The 19,419-nt window shown below is 33.4% G+C and overlaps 1 protein-coding gene across 2 annotated transcripts; it reads right to left on the reverse strand.

The window, feature by feature from the left end:
• Positions 1–12,219: 12,219 nt before the first annotated feature.
• On the reverse strand, positions 12,220–16,247 carry LOC104596238 (protein FAR1-RELATED SEQUENCE 5-like). 2 transcript variants are annotated; one of them, XM_010257316.3, is made up of 2 exons: positions 15,987–16,247; positions 12,220–14,452 (listed from the first exon to the last, which is right to left on the reverse strand). In XM_010257316.3, the coding sequence occupies exon 2, from the start codon at positions 14,428–14,430 to the stop codon at positions 12,361–12,363; it is 2,070 nt and encodes a 689-aa protein (XP_010255618.1). In that variant the 5' UTR covers positions 14,431–14,452; positions 15,987–16,247; the 3' UTR covers positions 12,220–12,360. The 2 variants fall into 2 exon arrangements, with proteins under 2 accessions (XP_010255618.1, XP_010255614.1); XM_010257312.3 differs by having other exon boundaries at positions 14,561–16,247.
• Positions 16,248–19,419: the final 3,172 nt, after the last annotated feature.

The raw sequence follows: 19,419 nt of genomic DNA on the forward strand, positions 1-19,419 counted from the left end.
AGATTAAATGTTGACAGGGTGTTGGCTGGAAAGTGGAAATCCCAACTCGATGACAAGAACCTCTTCTTATCACGTAATGCATGCGCATAGACTCAATGGGAATGGCAATTTTTCCCATCACTGATGGGGATCCGATTTTTCCGATTCCGTCGGATAGGGATGGGGATTGTTTTGGTGGGGTAGAGACGGGGATTAATAAGAATGTTCCATCGAATTGCAATGGTGATTGAGGTCCCGTCATGTCCCGATCTCAATTATATATTTATTTATTAGCGGGACCCGTGCATCACACAGGATTTGTTAAATGAAAGCTAAATAATAAAAATGATCATTTATTAAAACGCCCCCTATAGTTTTATAAATTTACTAAAATCTATACTATAGTTTGTATTTTACTAAAACACCACTTATAATTTGCAATGTATTTAATTAATCTTCCATTAGATAGTGGAAAATGATAGTATTGATCCTAATGTTCGTTTAAATAAATTTAATCAAAAGAAAATGGACAATCACGGCTATATTTGGTCAATTTTGTTTTTTGTACAAAAAAAATGTTAAGGGTATTTTTGGAATAAAAAATCATGGGCTTAATGGCAAAACAAACACTCCTTAATGAAAGGTTGATTAAGTAAATAAGTTGTAAAATGGGATGTTTTAATAAAATTAAAACTAGAAGGTAGGTTTAAGTAAATATGTAAAACTATAAGGTGTGTTCTAGTAAATGAACCTAATAGAAACACATAAGAGTATATAATTGCTTTATATTTTCAACTTTTTAAATGATTAATAATTATTTATATTTTATATACTACTTTTAGCAAATTTTTAATTCATCAAACTAATGAAACCGACCAACCCAGTGGTCAGTTTTCTAGTATTTTAGGTCGGCTTTGGTTCAAAAAATTCCCAACTCGACCAAGTTGAATCAATTTTGCTTTGGTCATTTGTTAACCGACAAAAATTATATTAATATTTTAATATAATTTTTAATATGGAAAAGTGGGAAATTTCCCATATTTCTTAGTCAAAGATGTTTTATATCATAAATTTAATTTTTCAATAATTGCACTATAATTTTTAAAATTTAAATTTAATTTTTAAGTTTAAATCTTTTGAACCGATTGACCAAATAAAAAAATCGACCAAAACCGGTACAACCTGAATGGGTCAATTTTCCCAAATGGTCAATCAGTTTCAGCTAACCAACTCCCCAACCTGACTAGCTTAATTTGGTTGGCCAAACAGCCTACGACTGAATCGAACCAACTCATGAACACTCATAATTCCAACTAAATTAATAGTCTCATCTCTGATAAATAAAAATAGTTTAATTTCAAATAATTATTGAAACTTTATAGTGAAAATATACAATTATTAAAAATATATTGATAATGAAAAAATATAATAAGTACTAAAATATATTAAATTAGCCAATAAATAGTATAATCTCAAATAATAGTTTAATATCTTATAAATATTAATGGATAAGTTATAACAAAAATACAATAAATACCATAAGTACAACAAACAAAATTTAAAAATTTCAATAAGAGTAGTTTAATCTCCAATAATTATTGAACGTTTTCTATTAAATAATAAAACAAAATAAAATTATACATAATTATTGAAAATGCATCTATCACAAAAACAATAAATAATTAATGAAATACAATAAAAATTAATATTAGTATATATAATTATATAATAAATATATATTAAGAGTTTAAAATTATTATTAATAAATATTAATTTTTATGAAAGTTATTTTCTCAAATTATTAACTGATATAAGTGAAATTAGTTATTTACAATATTATGTAAAATATTAAATTATTATTAAACTTATTTCATTATTAATTTTGTAAAATATTAAATTATTATAATTCCAATGGTATGTTATAATTATTTTTCTACTTTTCATATATTTTTTTAAATTTATTACATAATTTCTTTATTTTAACTCATTTAAAATCTAGTTATGTTAAATATTTTTTATTTAAAATATTTAGTTATTTAAATACCCTAATAATATGTAAAAACTAAAATTTTAAAATATTAATTATTTATTGAGTTTAATAATCCATAAAATTATAATTTATACTATTATTTCAAAATTTCATTATTAATTTTGTAAGATATTAAATTATTATTAATTTCAATATCATGTTATAATTATTTTATACTTTTAAGAATTTTTTTAAATTTATTACATAATTTCGTTATTTTAACTATTTAAAATCTAGTTATGTTAAATATCTAAATAATAATCCATAAAATTATAATTTATAATATTAATACATAATTTCATTATTAATTTTGTAAGATATTAAATTATTATTAATTTCAATATTATGTTATAATGATTTTTCTACTTTTAAGATTTTTTTTTCAATTTATTACATATTTTCATTATTTTAACTATCTAAAATCTAGTTGTGTTAAATATTTTGTTATTTAAATAATATGTAAAATATTTTGTTATTTGAATTTTTGTTTATTTAAAGCTATTACATATTATTAAATATTATGTTATATAATTATTTAGATATTTATAATAGTTTGTTATTTAAGATATTTATTTATTGAAATATTTAAATAAGAATTTATTTTTTAATGTTATATTTTTATTATTTGAATAGAATTTAAATTTATAATCCGAAAAAACAGAATTTAAATTGTTAATAAATAATTTCGTGATATATTTTGTGAAAATATAAAATTACTTTGTGTTTTTAAAATTATTATATAATTTTGTTAGAATATTTAAGTAATTCTTAAATTTTTTAATCCAAACTTTCCTTAGATAGATATAGATAAAAAGTGGGGGAGAGGATAAATAGGAATTAGAGATAATTTAGGAGAGAAACTCTCTACTAAATTAGAAATAATTTTGGAGATAAATAGGAATTAGAGATAATTTAGAAGATAAATAGTAATTAAAGATAATTTAGGAGAAAGTGGGGGAGGTAGTTTAGGAGAAATTTTAGGAGAAGAGATTATTTTGGTTATTGGGAAATATGGTCCCCGTCGAGGATTCAAGTCTGCCCTGTTGAGGATCGGGGATTCAAGTCTTTGCGGAGAACCCATCCCCGTCGAGGATCGGGGATGGGGGTTAATTTCAGAATTGGGATTGGAGATGGAGAATATGATCCCCGCCCCGAACCTGCCCTGTTGCCATTCCTAAGACTGAACACTTGTTTTGATTTATTTCACTTTTACGGTTTTACCCCTATTGTGTTGAGATGGGATTTTTTTTTTTTTGTAAATTGCAGAATTGAGATATGCGCTTCACATAGCGCGTCACACCAACCGTACAGCCATATCCCACCCTGCATTGGAAACATCTCCCATGTATAATAAGTATAGAAGATGTTCCCGATGTGCTGCTAAGACATGCTGTAAAGTCGGTGTGAGGCACACTCTGTGAGGAGTAGATCCAGACTCTAAATTGCAACCGGCCATGTGGTATGTGCAATGAGAAAGGGAGAGGGGGGTTATCACTTGTCATTGTCAGTGGCTCAAGTTTGGTCGGTTGAGAACCTAGATCCAATCTAATTAGTACATAGTACTTAAGTAGCATGAGGCATGCAATTATAGAGGGGGTGTAGTGGCTCGGGTTTGGTCGATTGACCCGATCACATTGTGGATCTAAACCTGACCATATATATATATATATATATATATATATTAAACAAGAAAGTCTAGAAAATTTCTTCTTTTTCTCCTTTTTTAACTTTTTTAATCCATGTCATTTTTGAAAGGGTATGTTTCTTAAACTACCCTTATGGTTTAGTAAATTGACTAGCACTACCCTTACTATTGCTCAAATTTTTAATTGTACAAAATGTTGAATTTACCCTCCACTATTGCTCAAATTTTTAAAATAAAATCCACCTGATGAAAATAGTAAGACGAGGAAGCCAATTGCATAATCGTAGTTGGAGTTATTCGCAAGAGGCTCGACATACGTTCCTATGTGTAAGCTATGACTCAAACGTCCATGGCACGAACAAGCTCACCTCCTGGCATGATCAAGTCTGGATGTGTGAGGTTTGCGAACAAGCTCTGACAAGCGTCACCTGCAAAGCCGACACAGCTACTCTCTGTGACTGGGTTTCCTGCAACCGAGATATCCACTATATCCAAACCAGGATATCCACTCTGTGTTTCTCAGTGGTGCCTTTTTATGAACTGGTCGCCTTGGCCATGAAATCCAAATTAGAACATACCCAACCAAACCAATCGACCATCTGTATGGGTAAGTAAAAGGATATAGATGAAATGAATTGAGATGTGAAGACATCCTATTTGTGGAATCTGCAAAACCATGGTCATTTTTCGGGTTTCATAAATCCCCACAAAATTAGGGTCCGGATGTAGTAGACGTTAGGTAAGCATAATGAGTGAACACATAATAGCTGTGTGACACATGTCTCAGTTAATGTGCCTTTCATCCAAACGTTTTTGCTCTGTTAGATAGAAATTATTCATTATTTTATTATCTTTGTCAATAATTAAAAATAAAAAACAATGAAAAAAGAAAACATAATGGATAATTTTTGTCTAATGGAAAAAAAATGTTTGGATGAAAGGCACATTAACTAGGACATGTGTCACACAGCTATTACGTGCTCACTCAATGTGCTTACCTAGCGTGCCTACTACATCCGGACCCACAAAATTAGAATATTTGATTTCTCTCTATTTTGTTTCTAGTTCTCTCTCACCCCACATTGCCATTGGTTTCAGGCCCAAATACAATAATGTAAATTCTCACTGGTTTTGTCTTTTAAATCTTTCATTTTCTTTCTCTTGGATATCACCATGACTGGATTTGAGGGAGACGAAGAGAATTGGCAGAGTTGGTTCTTTCTCTTGGATATCACTGTGACTGTCTTTTAAATCTTTCTTTCTCTTCGATATCCTACAAATTCTTTGAGTTAACCCAATCCTACTCCCATCTTTTGTAAAAGCTTCAATCCCAAGACCGATAGTGTTTCACCTAGAGGCAAATACTACCACCAATTATGCACAACCGAACCAAACTCAACCTTGATCCGGGTCACTTCATTTCAGGTGTTTCATCTGGAGACGAATATACTAGAACCTGTTATCCACAATCGAACCAAACTCAACATTGATCCGGGTCACTTCATCTCAGGCCATTTACGAATAGGTGTTTGGCGTACCATGGGGACAGTCATCTCTAGAAGTGAAGATGAACTAGTTTTCTCATAATGTAGAGAGCACACAAAGGCCGCTTTTCGGTAAGTTACTTACCCAGGTAAATGCAATTACCTAGGTAAGTTTTTCCTGAAAACACTTACCCGAGTAAGTGCAATTACGTGGGTAAGTTTTTCCTAGAAACACTTACCCAGGTAAGAGGATTTACCCATGTTCTTTTATTTCTTAGGTAAAATAAGGTAATGATCATTTTAGCCTTAAAAATCCATTATTAAAAGGGGCATTTTTGTCTCATTCAAGTGTCAACAACTTTCCCCCTAGGTGGAAAAATTATTTATCCACCTAGGAGATAGGTACCCAGGAAAGTAAACTTTCCCTGGTCCCCACATAAATCTGAAAAATGAACATGGGATTCTTGGTTAATGGGAACCAAAATCCCATTGACCAACTTTCCCCCCTCTCAAAATCCAAAAAAAGAACACCCACAAAAAGGAACGTCAGATACTCTAATGGTTTTGGCTGGAAGTCATGCCTATTTATAAGGAGTTGGTTTCAGAATTTAAATCCGGTAAATTCTCACGATGGTCGTTATTTGGATTTCATAAATGCCCACAAAATTAGAATGTGAAAAGCACTTTTCCTCTCCTATCATCTGAGCTATTTAAATCCGGTAAATTCTCACCATGGTTGTCGTTATTTGGATTTGTCTCTGTTATGTTCTTAGTTCTCTCTCACCCCACACTTCAAACATGATAATTTTGTTTGTTGCCACAAGGATGGGGCCGAGGGTAACAAGGTAATTTCACTTTTGTTCAAGGCCGATGAGTCCAATCTGGGAGCAAGGAAGAGAACACGTCAGAAGCCCTAAGTGTTATCCCAGGGGCGGAGACTTCGATAGTCAAGTTTGTCACGCGCTTGAAGAGGGGTCGGACCAGGCCTGAAATGAGGGCTTAGATGAGGTCTCTCAAGAGTAAGAATGCAAGAGAGCAAGAGTGAGCAAGATCCTTTTACCTTGAGCTGGGCACCCTCTTTTATTACTAGACCTTTCCATGGAGTGGTTGGAGGCAATTAGAGATGAACGACTAGGATCTCATCTGGCCGATGCCACATGGCACAATTCGGGGCTATGCCATGTGCACCTACATCACTGTCCATAGGTCTAGTGATAAACCCATAGAATAGTTCTGGAGCATCTAGAGTATGCTTTTGCGAGTTGGATCGAGACACCTCTTTCACCTAGTTCTTTATCACCCCACATTTCATCAGTCCAAAACCCTCTTGAGCATCGAGAAGGGCATCACTTGATGTACAAGCCAGCATTTGGATCTTGGTTTCAATCTTTTCTCCGGAAGGGTGATCAATCTCTCCTCCCTCAACAAATTAGAGCTAAAGGTTAATGAATGAAGATGAAGGAATTCCAATGTGATAATCTTCCTCCCTTAACAATCTTTTTGTCCATCCTTCTCTCCCCCTCTTCTCTCCTTCCTCTCTCCATCATCTTTGCACGCTAATCATCCACCAGAATTAATTGTTGACACCAAAGAAGGAGCATGGAGTCTGAGTTCATACTGGATTTGAGATATGCGATATAACTCAATCTGAAAGGTTTTAGTTTATAGGAGAGGGACGAAGGGTAATATTTGGTTTTAAAAAAAATTATATGTTACATGGTGTCACATGCATACGGATTTTGACAGAATATTAACAGACTCAAACGATAGGGGTAGAGCTAGTCAATTGTTAGAAACAATAGGGGTGGTTTAAGACAATAGTTAAATAGTAAGGGTATACTTTGTCAATTAACTAAACAGTAGGGGTAGTTTGAAAATTTTGCCCTTTTTGAAACTATCAATGAAAAACTCTACTTTCCAAAGGAAAAATCTTCCTAAAATCTCTCTCTCTCTCTCTCTCTCTCCCACACGTTCCAATAACCTAAATAATCTAATATCCTAAAATTTCTCCTAAACAACCTCCTCCCTAGTATCCCCAACTTTCTCCTAAGTTATCTCTAATTTAGTAGAGAGTTTCTCTCCTAAATTATCTCTAATTCTTATTTATCTTCTCCCCCACTTTTTATCTACATCTATCTAAAGAAAGTTTGAATTAAAAAATTTAAGAATTATTTAAATATTCGAACAAAATTATATAATAATTTTAAAATATTTATTAAAAAGACAAAAAATGATTGTAATCGAATTAATAATATTCATATTATTAATAATTATATATTTTTACAAAATTCATCACAAAATTATGTATAAACAATATAAATTATGATTTTCTGGATTATTCGATCTAAATGTTATTCAGATAATAAAAATCTAACATTAAAAATGAAATATTATTTCAATATTTCAATAACTAAGTATATTAAATAACAAAACATTAAAATTAATATTTTAAATCAATTAATAATATATTTTAAATAGTTATTGAATAGCTTTCAATTACAATAAATAGATTAATATTTTAAATATTTAGTTAAATAACTAAGTATTTTAAATAATGAAATATTTAACATAACTAGATTTTAAATAGTTAAAATAAAAAAATATGTATTAATAGTACTATAATTTTATGGATTATTAAATTCAACAAGTAATTAATATTTTAAAATTTAAATAATGATATTATTTCAATAAATAAATAATATTGTAAGTAACTAATTTCATTTATACCAATTAATAATTCAAGAAAATAACTTTTAAAAAATTATTGTTTATTAATAATAACTTTATAAACTTAATCTTTATTTATTATATATTTATCTATACTAAAATTAATATTTATTATATTTCAGTAATTATTTATTATTTTTTGTGATAAATATATTTTCAATAATCATGTATAAATCTATTTTTGTTTTGCTATTTAATAGAAAATTTCCAATAATTATAGGAGTTTAAACTACTGTTATTTAGCTTGTTAAATTTAATTTATTGTGTATTTTCGCTATAAAATTTTAATAATTATTGGAGATTAAACTATTGTTCACGGGTTGGTTCAATTCAATTGTAAGTTGTTTGGCCAATCAAATCGACCTGGTCAGGTTGGGGGGTTGGTCACTCAAGTTATATCAGTTTAGGTCAATTTTTTGTTTGGTCGGTTGGTTCAAAAGATTTAAACTTAAAAAATTAAATTTAAAAATTAAGTTTAAATTTTAAAAAATTACAATGGCATTATTAGAAAAATAAATTTATGATATAAACTATTTTAGCCTAAGAAATATTGAAAATTTTCCACTTTCTCGTATTAAAAAATATATATTTAAAATATAAAATATTAATATATATCTATGGTTGGGTTGTTTTATTTTAGTTAGTTTACAAATGGCCAAAGCGAAACCGATCAAACCCAATCGGGTTGGAAAATTGTTGGACCAAAGCTGACTAGAAATACTTGAAATCGGGTTGGTCAGTTTCATTATTTTGATTTGGAATGGCAACGAGGCGAGGTGGGGACAAGGAACCTTTTCCCATCCCCATCCATGTCCACGTCCCCGTCCCCATCCCCACTAACAGGGACAAAGTTATCCCCATCCTTGTCTCCACGAGGATCCCCACTCTCCATGATTCTTTATAATGTCAACCATTATGTTTTTGTTTTTTTATTTTATTTAAAAAATAAAAAATAATTAAAATTTGCAATCCTATTAGAAAAGATTCAAACATATTCAACCATATTTTTAAAAATATTAACATATAGACATATATGTACATATATACATATATAAACGTATGCGCATATATACATATATATTAGTGGGGATCTCATGGGGTAGGGATTGGGGTCCACGTGGGGCAGGGAGTGCTCTCCCCATCCCCGCCAATAGTGATGAAAATTTCCCCATCTTCGTCCCTATGGGGGGAAAATCATCCCCATCTCCGCCCCATTTGGGGCAGATCCCCACGGGGATCAGGGAAATGGGGAAAATTGCCATCCCTAAGTTTGATAAACAACCCTATCTAAAATTAATTATTATTATCTTTGTATTGTAAAAAATATTAAAAGTAGTATATAAAATATAAATAATTATTAATTATTATATAAAACAATTGTATATTCTTACATGTTTTGTATTGTTTATCTTTAACTTAACAAATCCCATGATTCGCATGGATCCCCGCTAGTAAGATATATATGTACTAGTAAATCCATGTGATGGATATAGTTAGAATAAAAATTTGGTTAGATTTGGATGGACAAATTTGGGTTTTGACATTGGTTTAACGCCAAGGTCCTCCTCCCTTTAAGATTGGTTTTGAGCTACCCCTTAACTCAATCCAATTCATCAAAATTATGCTCTTTCTCTATTAAGATGGCCAAAAGCAATTCATAAGAAATGAGGGATTTAATGGGACAAACATCGACTATTGAAGAGATAATACTGAAAAAATAATAAAAAAATTATTAAAGAGAGAAAAAAGAAGAGAGGAATTGAAGAATGATTTTATCAAAAAATATAATAATTTTGTTAAAAATAAATAAAAACTTAAAGATGGAATTGTGACTTTTTATATTTTTACTTAAATAAATTATCCTAAGAAATAAGAGAAGTCACATTGGATCTACTACCCACAAATTGAGTCTGGATTTGCTCCTTACAGAGCGTTCCTCACACCATTTTCTAACCACACATTGAGAACATCTCCCGTACTTGTATGATAATATTCATGAGAGATATTCCTAATACACGGTGGAGATGCGACTATAAGATCGGTGGTGTGAGGAGCACTATGTGAAGAACAGATCCCAATTCAACAAAAGCCTAATGACATATTGTTAACTAGTCTTCCCTGGGTTTATTGATCGGTATATCAGTTAATAATAGAATTACATAAAGCCTTGATTTCATTATTCCAACTGTTGGAATTTAGGAACCATATATCCATTTCATGTTTTGAGACATTAAAAAAAAAAAAAATCTTAGGCCTTGTTTAGTTTGCGGGAATAGGGGTCTGGAATTAGAATCAGAATGGTTGGATGGAATCAGAATCCCATTCTCATTCCTACTGGAATGACATTCCCCCATTCGAGGGAATGACATTCTCCCTTGGGAATGAAATCCCATTCTCATTCCTGTCTGAATCAAATAAATTATAGGAATAGACAATTGTCTATTCCCATTCGAGGGAATAGACAATTCCGATTTCAAAAGATTTCAATTCTGATTCTGATTCTGACTGCAAGCCAAATGGACCCTTAGAAGCATTCCAATTAGAACCCACCACCAAACGGATTGGCTGTCCCTCCCAAAAGTCTAGTCTAGACGAATAAAATATTTGGATTCTTTGATTTACTTCATGCAAAACGGTCCTCGACTTATCCTGTTTCCTCGGTTAAAAACCCATTATTTAGAGTCCACATATGCTGCGACCCTGGTTGCACCACTTTCCTATAACTCTCCTATCCTATGAGTTTATTTCATCACTGATCTGTCCCTATTTCATGGAGTTGCAAGGGAATGCTGCTCGGCCTGCTCCTAAGAATTTATTTTCATCATTGACCTGTCCAAATTTCATGTTGGTCACATGGAAATGCTTGGAAATTGAAAAGGAATTTATTTCCATTGTTAACCTGTCCTTATTGAGAGTTGCAAGGGAATACTATGACCACGGTTGCAGCAGCAGGAATGCAATCAATTATTCCCACCTGATGAGCATCCCGACAGCAAAGTTGTGGGCTTCTAGGTGTGATAATATTAGAAACTACGCCATACGGTAAATGGCATTGTGGGTGAAACATTGAACATCTGCACCAAAAGAAAGGAAGCATAATCTGGAAAATTAAACGGGTAATTAAAATCTTTGCATACTTCTAAAGGGGAACCTATTAACTGTAACCAACGCCATGGGAAAATCCATTACAGCAACTTGCATTTAATTCATGAGTTAGAAGCTGAGCACTTTCATCTAATTCATGAATTAGAAGTTGAACAATCTGCAACAAAGGCTGAAGTCGAGCACTTTCCTGCTTGGCTCATTGCTGAGCATTAACAATGTATGTTAAAGGCTGAGTTAGAAGTTGAGTGCTCTTCTGCTGCTCCTATCAAGGGGGTGGCCTATTTCCTATAATCAACCAGCATGAAAGATTATCATAAACCATCTATGGCTGAAGAACTCAAGCCTTTTCCTGCTTGGCACACTGTTGAGCGGTAGTAATGAGAGTTCAGGCTGTGATCACTAGAAGCAATATTCTTTTTGTGCTATTGGAAAATGCCATCTGGCTGCTTCCCCATAAACAGGATATGCCACTTCATCAGGAAACACCAACTGTGAGGAAGGTACAAAATCTTTTTCCAAGGATTTCAAAGCATATTGTTAACCTGTAGTAGTGTTTTCTATAAAGTTTCAAACAAGATAATTAATTGACTGTTATTTTTACAGCATTAATTTATACAGCTAAATCACAGTTTAATCCAGTAAAATTCCTTGCCTCTGTGTGTTAATCCATGTTTATGTGTAGAAACCATAAATTCAATGTGACATGGAAAAGAAAAAAGAGGAACTGGTGACTTCCCATCGGTATTGGAATACATACCATGGAATTTTGATAGCAGATAGTTTACATTTTATAATGCCGATTAGGGGAAAAAAGATGGTTTGCATCCAAGAAAATTCATCTAAAATATGTATTTAATCATATTTTCAGGAAAAAACCCCCAAAACTCCAGCGTTCTCTAAAGACACCCTAACCATGGTACTATATCTATCTTATTTGAATAGGTTTGCACTTAGGCACCCATAAAATACTCTAGTTTCCCTCTAAACCCTCCAACTTTGACAAAAACAGATTTGAACACATGATCTCATGGTTTCTCCAATTCAACCCAGTAAAGACCAATATGATTTGGGGTACAACTTGGGTTATTCTACTAAAGTATTTACTTTTTTGGCAATTCTAAAAGTATTGTACTAATATGCAAATTTGAAGGCTGCCAAAAGAGAGAGAATGAGGCTGCCAAAAAGAGAGAATGAGGCTGCCAAAAGACCTCAGGTAGTATCCATAAAGAATGGGATTGTCAACAATGTTGTTTATAATCAGCATGAAATTCTAATAATTTCATCATGCAACTTAACAAGCTAAATTTCATTTGAAGTTTCACCACATACACTTCATATATACATGCTTTCTTTCTCAAATATTTGCACCTGTTTCATTCTTTCATATGAGACTATGAGGCTGTAATTGGAGTTTCTGATTGATTTTTACTTCTCAAGATATCTTCCACTCCTTGCAACAACTTATTTGAATAATCTAAAGCAAATTCACACACATCTTCACTTTTTGCAGCCTTTTCTGCTATTTTAATGAAGTTATGATATAACTCCTGATAATGCCGTCCTAAAGATGTTCTAGAGTCAACTTTCAATGCAGATGCATGAAATTCTTTATCACTTTCAGCCTTTGCATCTTTTGTCCATCTCTTTATGATGTATTTGCTTGGGATGAACCTTATATTTCTATGATCAAGCACCTTTAGTGCATGGCCGCACAAAATGCCTACAAACTCAAACTTTTTACAACTGCAAACAATTGTTTCACTTGATGTGTCAAATGTAACAGTGTATTCCCATGATTTCTCACATGGCCTAACTTTGTATATGGAAATTGTTCCAATCTCACCACAAACATGAACATCACAATCCCAACCTTTTAAATACTCCTTCTCAAACATCTCAAAGACGGCTGGAGTGTATATAGACACAGCATGCTTTAACATCTGAACAGGCATACGCAAATGAGGGGTACTTTGGCTCATTGTAAAATCAGCTTTTAGTTCTTTATAACGCCAATCACCCACCAGTCTTTCGAACTGCTTGAAAAAGTGCAACAAATCATCTGTAGAATTAAGATAGCCTCTCAAAGCACAATTTATGTTTTCACTCCTTTGTATGCTATTTATGTCTGCACAGAATGCATTATGTCCATATACCAAAGCCCACTCTTCTTTTTCTCTAAATAGCTTTTGCAGCCATGAGTTATCCCTGAGGTTACATTTTTCAATCATATTTTCCCAAGTTGCTAAGAACTCCTCTTCCCCCTCACAATCAAATATGCACTTGCTGAAATCTGTCTCAAAAGATCGTGAGCCAGAAAATACATTAGAAAGCTGTTTAATTGTAGTTTGGTATACATGCCAGACACAAAACCGATGGCAAGTCTCTGGCAACACCAAAGCTACTGCCCTAGATATTGCCTCATATTGGTCTGTGAGAATTGTCTTTGGCTTATTTCCAAACATTGCCTTAAGAAAAGTTTTAAACAACCACACAAAAGATTCCACAGTCTCGTCATAGAGCAGTGCAGCACCAAAAATGACAGCTTGCTTGTGATGATTCACTCCAATGAATGATGCAAAGGGCCGGCTATCCTTGTTTATTCTATAAGTTGTATTGAGGCAAACCACATCACCAAAATGGCCATAGTCTGCCACCATCTTAGCATCTATCCAGAAAATATTGGTTACCTTATCATCTACATCAAGCTGTAATGAGTGGAAAAAAGATGTATTTTCTGGTTGCATCTTGTCAAAGTATTCCAATATGGCTCCTGCATCTCCTTTCTCCATTGTTCTCATCCGCTTGGAAGTTAAGCAATTGATAATATCACTATTGGTATGACAAACATCATTAGGATCTCCAGCGTTTCCACTTGTAGATCCCATGGTTGTGTTTGATTTGTTTGTCACATTTGATTTGCCAGAAGCTAATCTCTTTTGGGACCTCAAAAAATGTGCCTTTTCTGGGGTTACAACTGGATGGTTGTGACTTGGTTCAAATTGGTTGACACGATATTTACCATTAGCTTGAAGAACTATAGACAAGTGTGCTAGACAACCAGTTCTTGTTTCTGGGCGGTGATTCTTCACATTAACACGTCGTTTATCAAAAGCACGATGACCTTCAGAAGAACAACAAAAAGTTCTATCATGCACAATACCATTTTTCTTGTGACAATTGTGCTTCCGAATGCTAAAACCTACTTTTCCAGCATATTCATTGTAGAAACTGTATGCATCCTCCACAGTCTCAAACTCTATGCCTATTTCCGGTACCCAATCTCTCTTGGATTTATCTTCCATGGAATCCCTTGACATGGATAAATCATGACTGGACTCTTCTAGGTTGTGGCACTCCTCCAGATCAAAGCCTCGTGGTTCTTGCCCTTGTGTTGATTGAGGTCCAATCCCCACATTCTTTTCGCATGAACTACTTGACATACTAAAGCCTCCAGTACCCATTGAAAAGGGCAAAACTATACTCCTGCAAACAAATTTTTCTACTTATGCAGAATTCACCTCATGGTTCTTAAAAACTCAAGAAAGAGCAATGGTTAGAATATCATGTACCACTTACAAATGCATAACATACCAAAGATTTAGAAATGCATTTCATTTCACGTGGGGCCCACAGACAATATTCCAGCTTTGTGGTGTGTGATGCATGATGCATATGTAGAAGGAAAAAAAAAACTATCAGCAGTGTTTTTCCTTTTTGGAAGAAAAATTTTTAACCTTAGCATTTTTTTACCAAAAGGAAGTTGTAGAAGAAAGAAAGCATGCCATAGAAAAACCGTGCTATCATAGACCAAAAACCAGTAAAATGAAACAACACTGTAGTCTCTAAAAGTAGAATAACATAATCTGATAAAAGAAATCGTGCCATTATAGAACAAAAACCAATGGAATGACACTTAAATTTATGATAGAGATTTCCCATTGTCTTCTCGTTGTTTGCAAAAAAATGTTTGTGGCCTTTTCCCTGAAACTTTGCTTACTATTTGCCTGATATCTCAACTTTCTTTTCAATCAATAAACCAGTGAAGGGACCAATATCACATAAAAGGTAACAATCATAATTGTTCTAGTCAATTGACAACCAGGGCAGGAATATCAAAATGAGTAATGATACATATAAGACAACTAATTAAAAACACTAATTGTGATTTTTACAATATTAAACAGAAATAATAGTTAAACCAATCAATGACTCTCAATGAAAGCCTGCATTAGTAAAAAGAAAAAAAGAATAAAATTAGATGATTAACTTTTTTTCAACAATAAAATTAGATGGTTAAGTTCTGATTTGAAGTCCCAAGGGATTGAGGTAAATCTTTGCAGTACAAAGTAAACCTTAAAGAATTGTCTTCGCTTGTCCAAACTATCTGGGGGAAAAAATAGAATTCTAAAACTGAAAAAAACTGTAACTGATAAGAATTATGAATTGTGAAACTAAAAACATAATTAATTCATATTGCTCCTTATGGAATCAATAAAAAAAATTGTTTTGAGAAGTCAAATATAAGAATAACATTTACTCTTTTGGAGGTCCAAAAGGTGAAGATTCAACGATGTCGAATGACCAACATCAGATATACTCATTGCACGGAATTCCGAAAAATAGACAAAAAATAACAAAAAGAATCAAGTTCAATTATTATTTGGTTTCTGACAATCAGCATTAGCCCATAATTCATGAAAAAACTAAGACAAGTCAGCAGCAACATCAAAATCAACCAAGACCTCAAACAGTTACAGATTAATCAATAGCATGACTACAGATATGAAGAAAAAAAAATTAATATTGAACTTCATGAACAATATAAGCAAAAGCAAAGAATCAAATCCAACTATAATCAACAACTTTTATTAGCATATTTAACTCCAAATCGGAAAGCCCACACACCATATGCAACTAGAAATCTAAGAAATATCTGATTTTGCACACTCCACATAGACATGACTGGTCATTGCAACCGAGATACATACAACTGGTAATATTAGAGACAAAACCCTACCGGCGGAGCGGTAGCTCCGGTTGAAATGTCGAAATTAAGCTGAAAACGAAACGGAGACAAGTGATGATGAACTCTTAACTTGAATTACAAGTTCGACTGTATTTTCCCGCCAGGAAAATAACATGATACGGGTTTCGGAAGGGAGAGATGAGATTGCTACGGAAGAGGGGTGAGCGAGGGAGAGACAGGTGAAACAGAGAAACAGGGAGAAAGAGAATCGCCCGTCACGTGATGCGCGGAAAGGAAATTAAAGATTGACGTGGCCCGGATTAGCATACTGGCTATTGCGACCGTAATAGCAGACTTTTTATTTTTTGAAAGCGTATTATCTTAAAATTTGTGATTACAGATAGAGGTGTAAATCGGGCCGGGTCACCCGTGACCGACGCTGCCCGGCATGAAGGCCCATGGGCCGGCACGGTACGTGCCACTCGCAGCCAGCGGCATGGCGTGCTCGACCCGCTCGGGAATATAGCCATTGGGTTTCAACTTTTTTTGGGGGGGTTTACAAAAATACTCCCCAACAGCTATAAACAATCATATTAGGGGGGTATTTGTGTATTTTGCTTATGGGGGATTGAAAAATGACATAAATGCCCCCCTAATAGATATACAACAACTAGTTTAGGGGGGCATTTTGGGTAAAGTTAAGTAACTTTACAATGACCAAAATACCCCTCTCAACAACTAAATAACAAATAGTTTTTTGGGTATTTTGGGCAATTGAATTATGTTCAATTCCTATAAATAGCCCATTAGCCCTATCCAACTATCCTCCACCATTCTCATTACACCAATTCAACAATCAACATTCAACAATTCTTCTTTAAGTTATTACTTATTCTTTTAATCTCTTCAGTCTTTCTTCTCTCAGTCTCTTTCAGTCTCTCATACATTCTCTATAATTTGAGTGAACTCTGATAGTCTCATAGTCTGATTGGCCGATTGTTTGATTCTCCAAGTTAGCAATTTGGGAGGCTTGGAGCCTTGGACATTGTCACGTTGAAAGGCTTTAATTGTTGAAATCAAGTTGGGAATATGGGATTCTAAACCGGCAATATGGAATTCCGGGGTAAGTCCAATTAAATTAATTTTATTTTTTTAGAATTTGAAAAAAAATGACCAATTCTTCCCAAAACCCCAAGTTTAGTAGCCCGATTTGGAGAATATTTAAAATAGAGGATGTTAAGGGGAAGGGGAAAAGAGCAGTTTGCCAAAAATGTAGAAAAGACTTTAGCTATTGTAGCAAGGGTGGTACTGGCCATTTGACCAGACATTTTCTCACACATGAGAAGGAAGAAGAAATAACCCACAATTTAAATGAATTTTTGAAATAATATTAATGGAAAATCAATTTTAAAAATATTGGGAGAAGTCGAAGTCTCGAAGAACATTTCTCGCTGCCAATCCTGCCATGGCACGTGATACGTGATCTACTAACCCCTCTGGTGTCTATAGGCTATAGTTGCATCGTAGTCTTGCTTAGTTGTTTTAGTGCAGGACCTGTAGGTACCACACTACGACACTACCACTGTACCAGCCCACCAGGGATGGTTAGATGCAGTCATGAATCATGATGCATAATATAGATTACAACTTTACAATTACAAGACAAAGGAGGGCATGATACTATAGACTACTATAGTACTACATACACTGGATATTTGGTTTTTCACCTGAAGCAAATGATGAAAGTGTGTTTAAATGCTTTCATCATAATGTATATGTAAATTTTGTTTAAATTGTAATTTTTAAAAAATAACCCACAATTTTATATTTTGTCAAATTATTGCAAATTTTCTTTTAATTTTATTTAATTTATTTGCTATTAATGTAATTTTGTATTTTCAATTTGTAACTATATAGTCTATAATTCTATATTGTATTTTTATATTTTATTAATTTATTCCATTTTCATATTTCATTCATCCAAGTATGAAGTTTATGAAGTATCCAACCATTGTATATTTCATAATTTCAATATTTGTATAATTGTATGCTTTGTAAAAGTAGAAATCACTGTTTGTAAATCAGAATGAATTCCTTGTGAAAAGAAAGAAGAAGAAGATGAAGAGTTTCAACAGTAAAGAAGAAAAGAGAAGAAAGAAGAGTAGGGTGTTAACCAGAATTGAATTAGTTCTGACCGTCAACCCCTCATTATATTTTATACTTAACTTAAAAGAATGAAAGATTACAAGAATGCCCTTAGTAGGGCGGCTACTAAAGTAGTTGAACAGTCACAACTTAAAAAACATAAGCTAATAGGCCTAAAGCCCAACAACTTCCTAACTTAACAACTTAAAATAAGAAAAAAACAACTAGGCCAAATAACTAGAAATCGGCCCAACTCAACACTCCCCTTCAAGTTGGGAGTAAATGTCACACATTCCCAACTTGCATAGATCATGCTCCAACTTGTTCCTTGCAACACCTTTTGTGAGAACATCAGCAAGCTGCAATTCAGAAGCAATGTATGGGAGACAAACTTCCTTAGAAGTCACCCTTTCTTTGATGAAATATCTATCCACTTCAATGTGCTTAGTCCAGTCATGCTGAACTGGCTTATGGGCAATGTTAATTGTTGCCTAGTTATCACAATACAACATCATAGGTTCTTTTGCCTATACACCAATCTCTCCCAATAGGGAATGGATCTAGAGAAGTTCTGAAACTCCATGTGCCATGGCCTTGTATTCAACTTCAACACTTGATCTTGCCACCACTATTTGTTTCTTACTCTTCCACGAAACAAGGTTACGCCCAACAAGGGTCATACTCCTGAAGTAGATCTCCTGTCATCAAGGCATCCTGCCCAATCTACATCTGTATAAGCCTATAGTTTCAACTATCCATGATTAACAAACAATATGCCTCTGCCTGGGTGTCCCTTCAAATAAGAAAGAATCCTGTCAACAGTTTCTCAATGCTGGACTCGTGGAGCATGCATTTATTGACTTACCACACTTACTACATAGGAAATGTCTGGTCATGTCATACACAAGTATAGCAGCCGCCCCACAAGTCTCTGATATCTCCCAATGTCCTTCACTCGCTCACCTTCTGATGCATTAATTTTGTGATTCTGATCAATACGAGTACTGAATGCCTTTATTCCAAGCATCATTGTTTCTTGAAGAAGATCTAAGACATACTTCCTCTGAGAGATAAAAATTCCATGTTTTGATCTTGCAACTTCAATGCCTAAGAAGTATCTAAGTTCTCCAAGATCCTTAATTCCAAATTCTTTGTGTAGATTCATCTTCAAACAATCAATCTCACTTAGATCATTCCCTATGACAACAATATCATCCACATAAACAATTAGGATTGACACCAAGGACCCCCTTCGCTTTACAAACAAGGTATGATTGGATTGAATTTGAGTGTAGCCAAAAGCAACCAAGGCCTTCTTGAACCTGTCAAACCATGCTTT

The sequence above is a fragment of the Nelumbo nucifera genome, chromosome 1 (genome assembly GCF_055504915.1).
Source record: "Nelumbo nucifera cultivar China Antique chromosome 1, China Antique-T2T, whole genome shotgun sequence".
Taxonomy (NCBI): Eukaryota; Viridiplantae; Streptophyta; class Magnoliopsida; order Proteales; family Nelumbonaceae; genus Nelumbo; species Nelumbo nucifera.

Coding starts and splice junctions, on each gene's coding strand:
- LOC104596238 (XM_010257316.3), bottom strand. CDS start 14,430: ATGGGTACTGGAGGCTTTAGTATGTCAAGTAGTTCATGCGAAAAGAAT.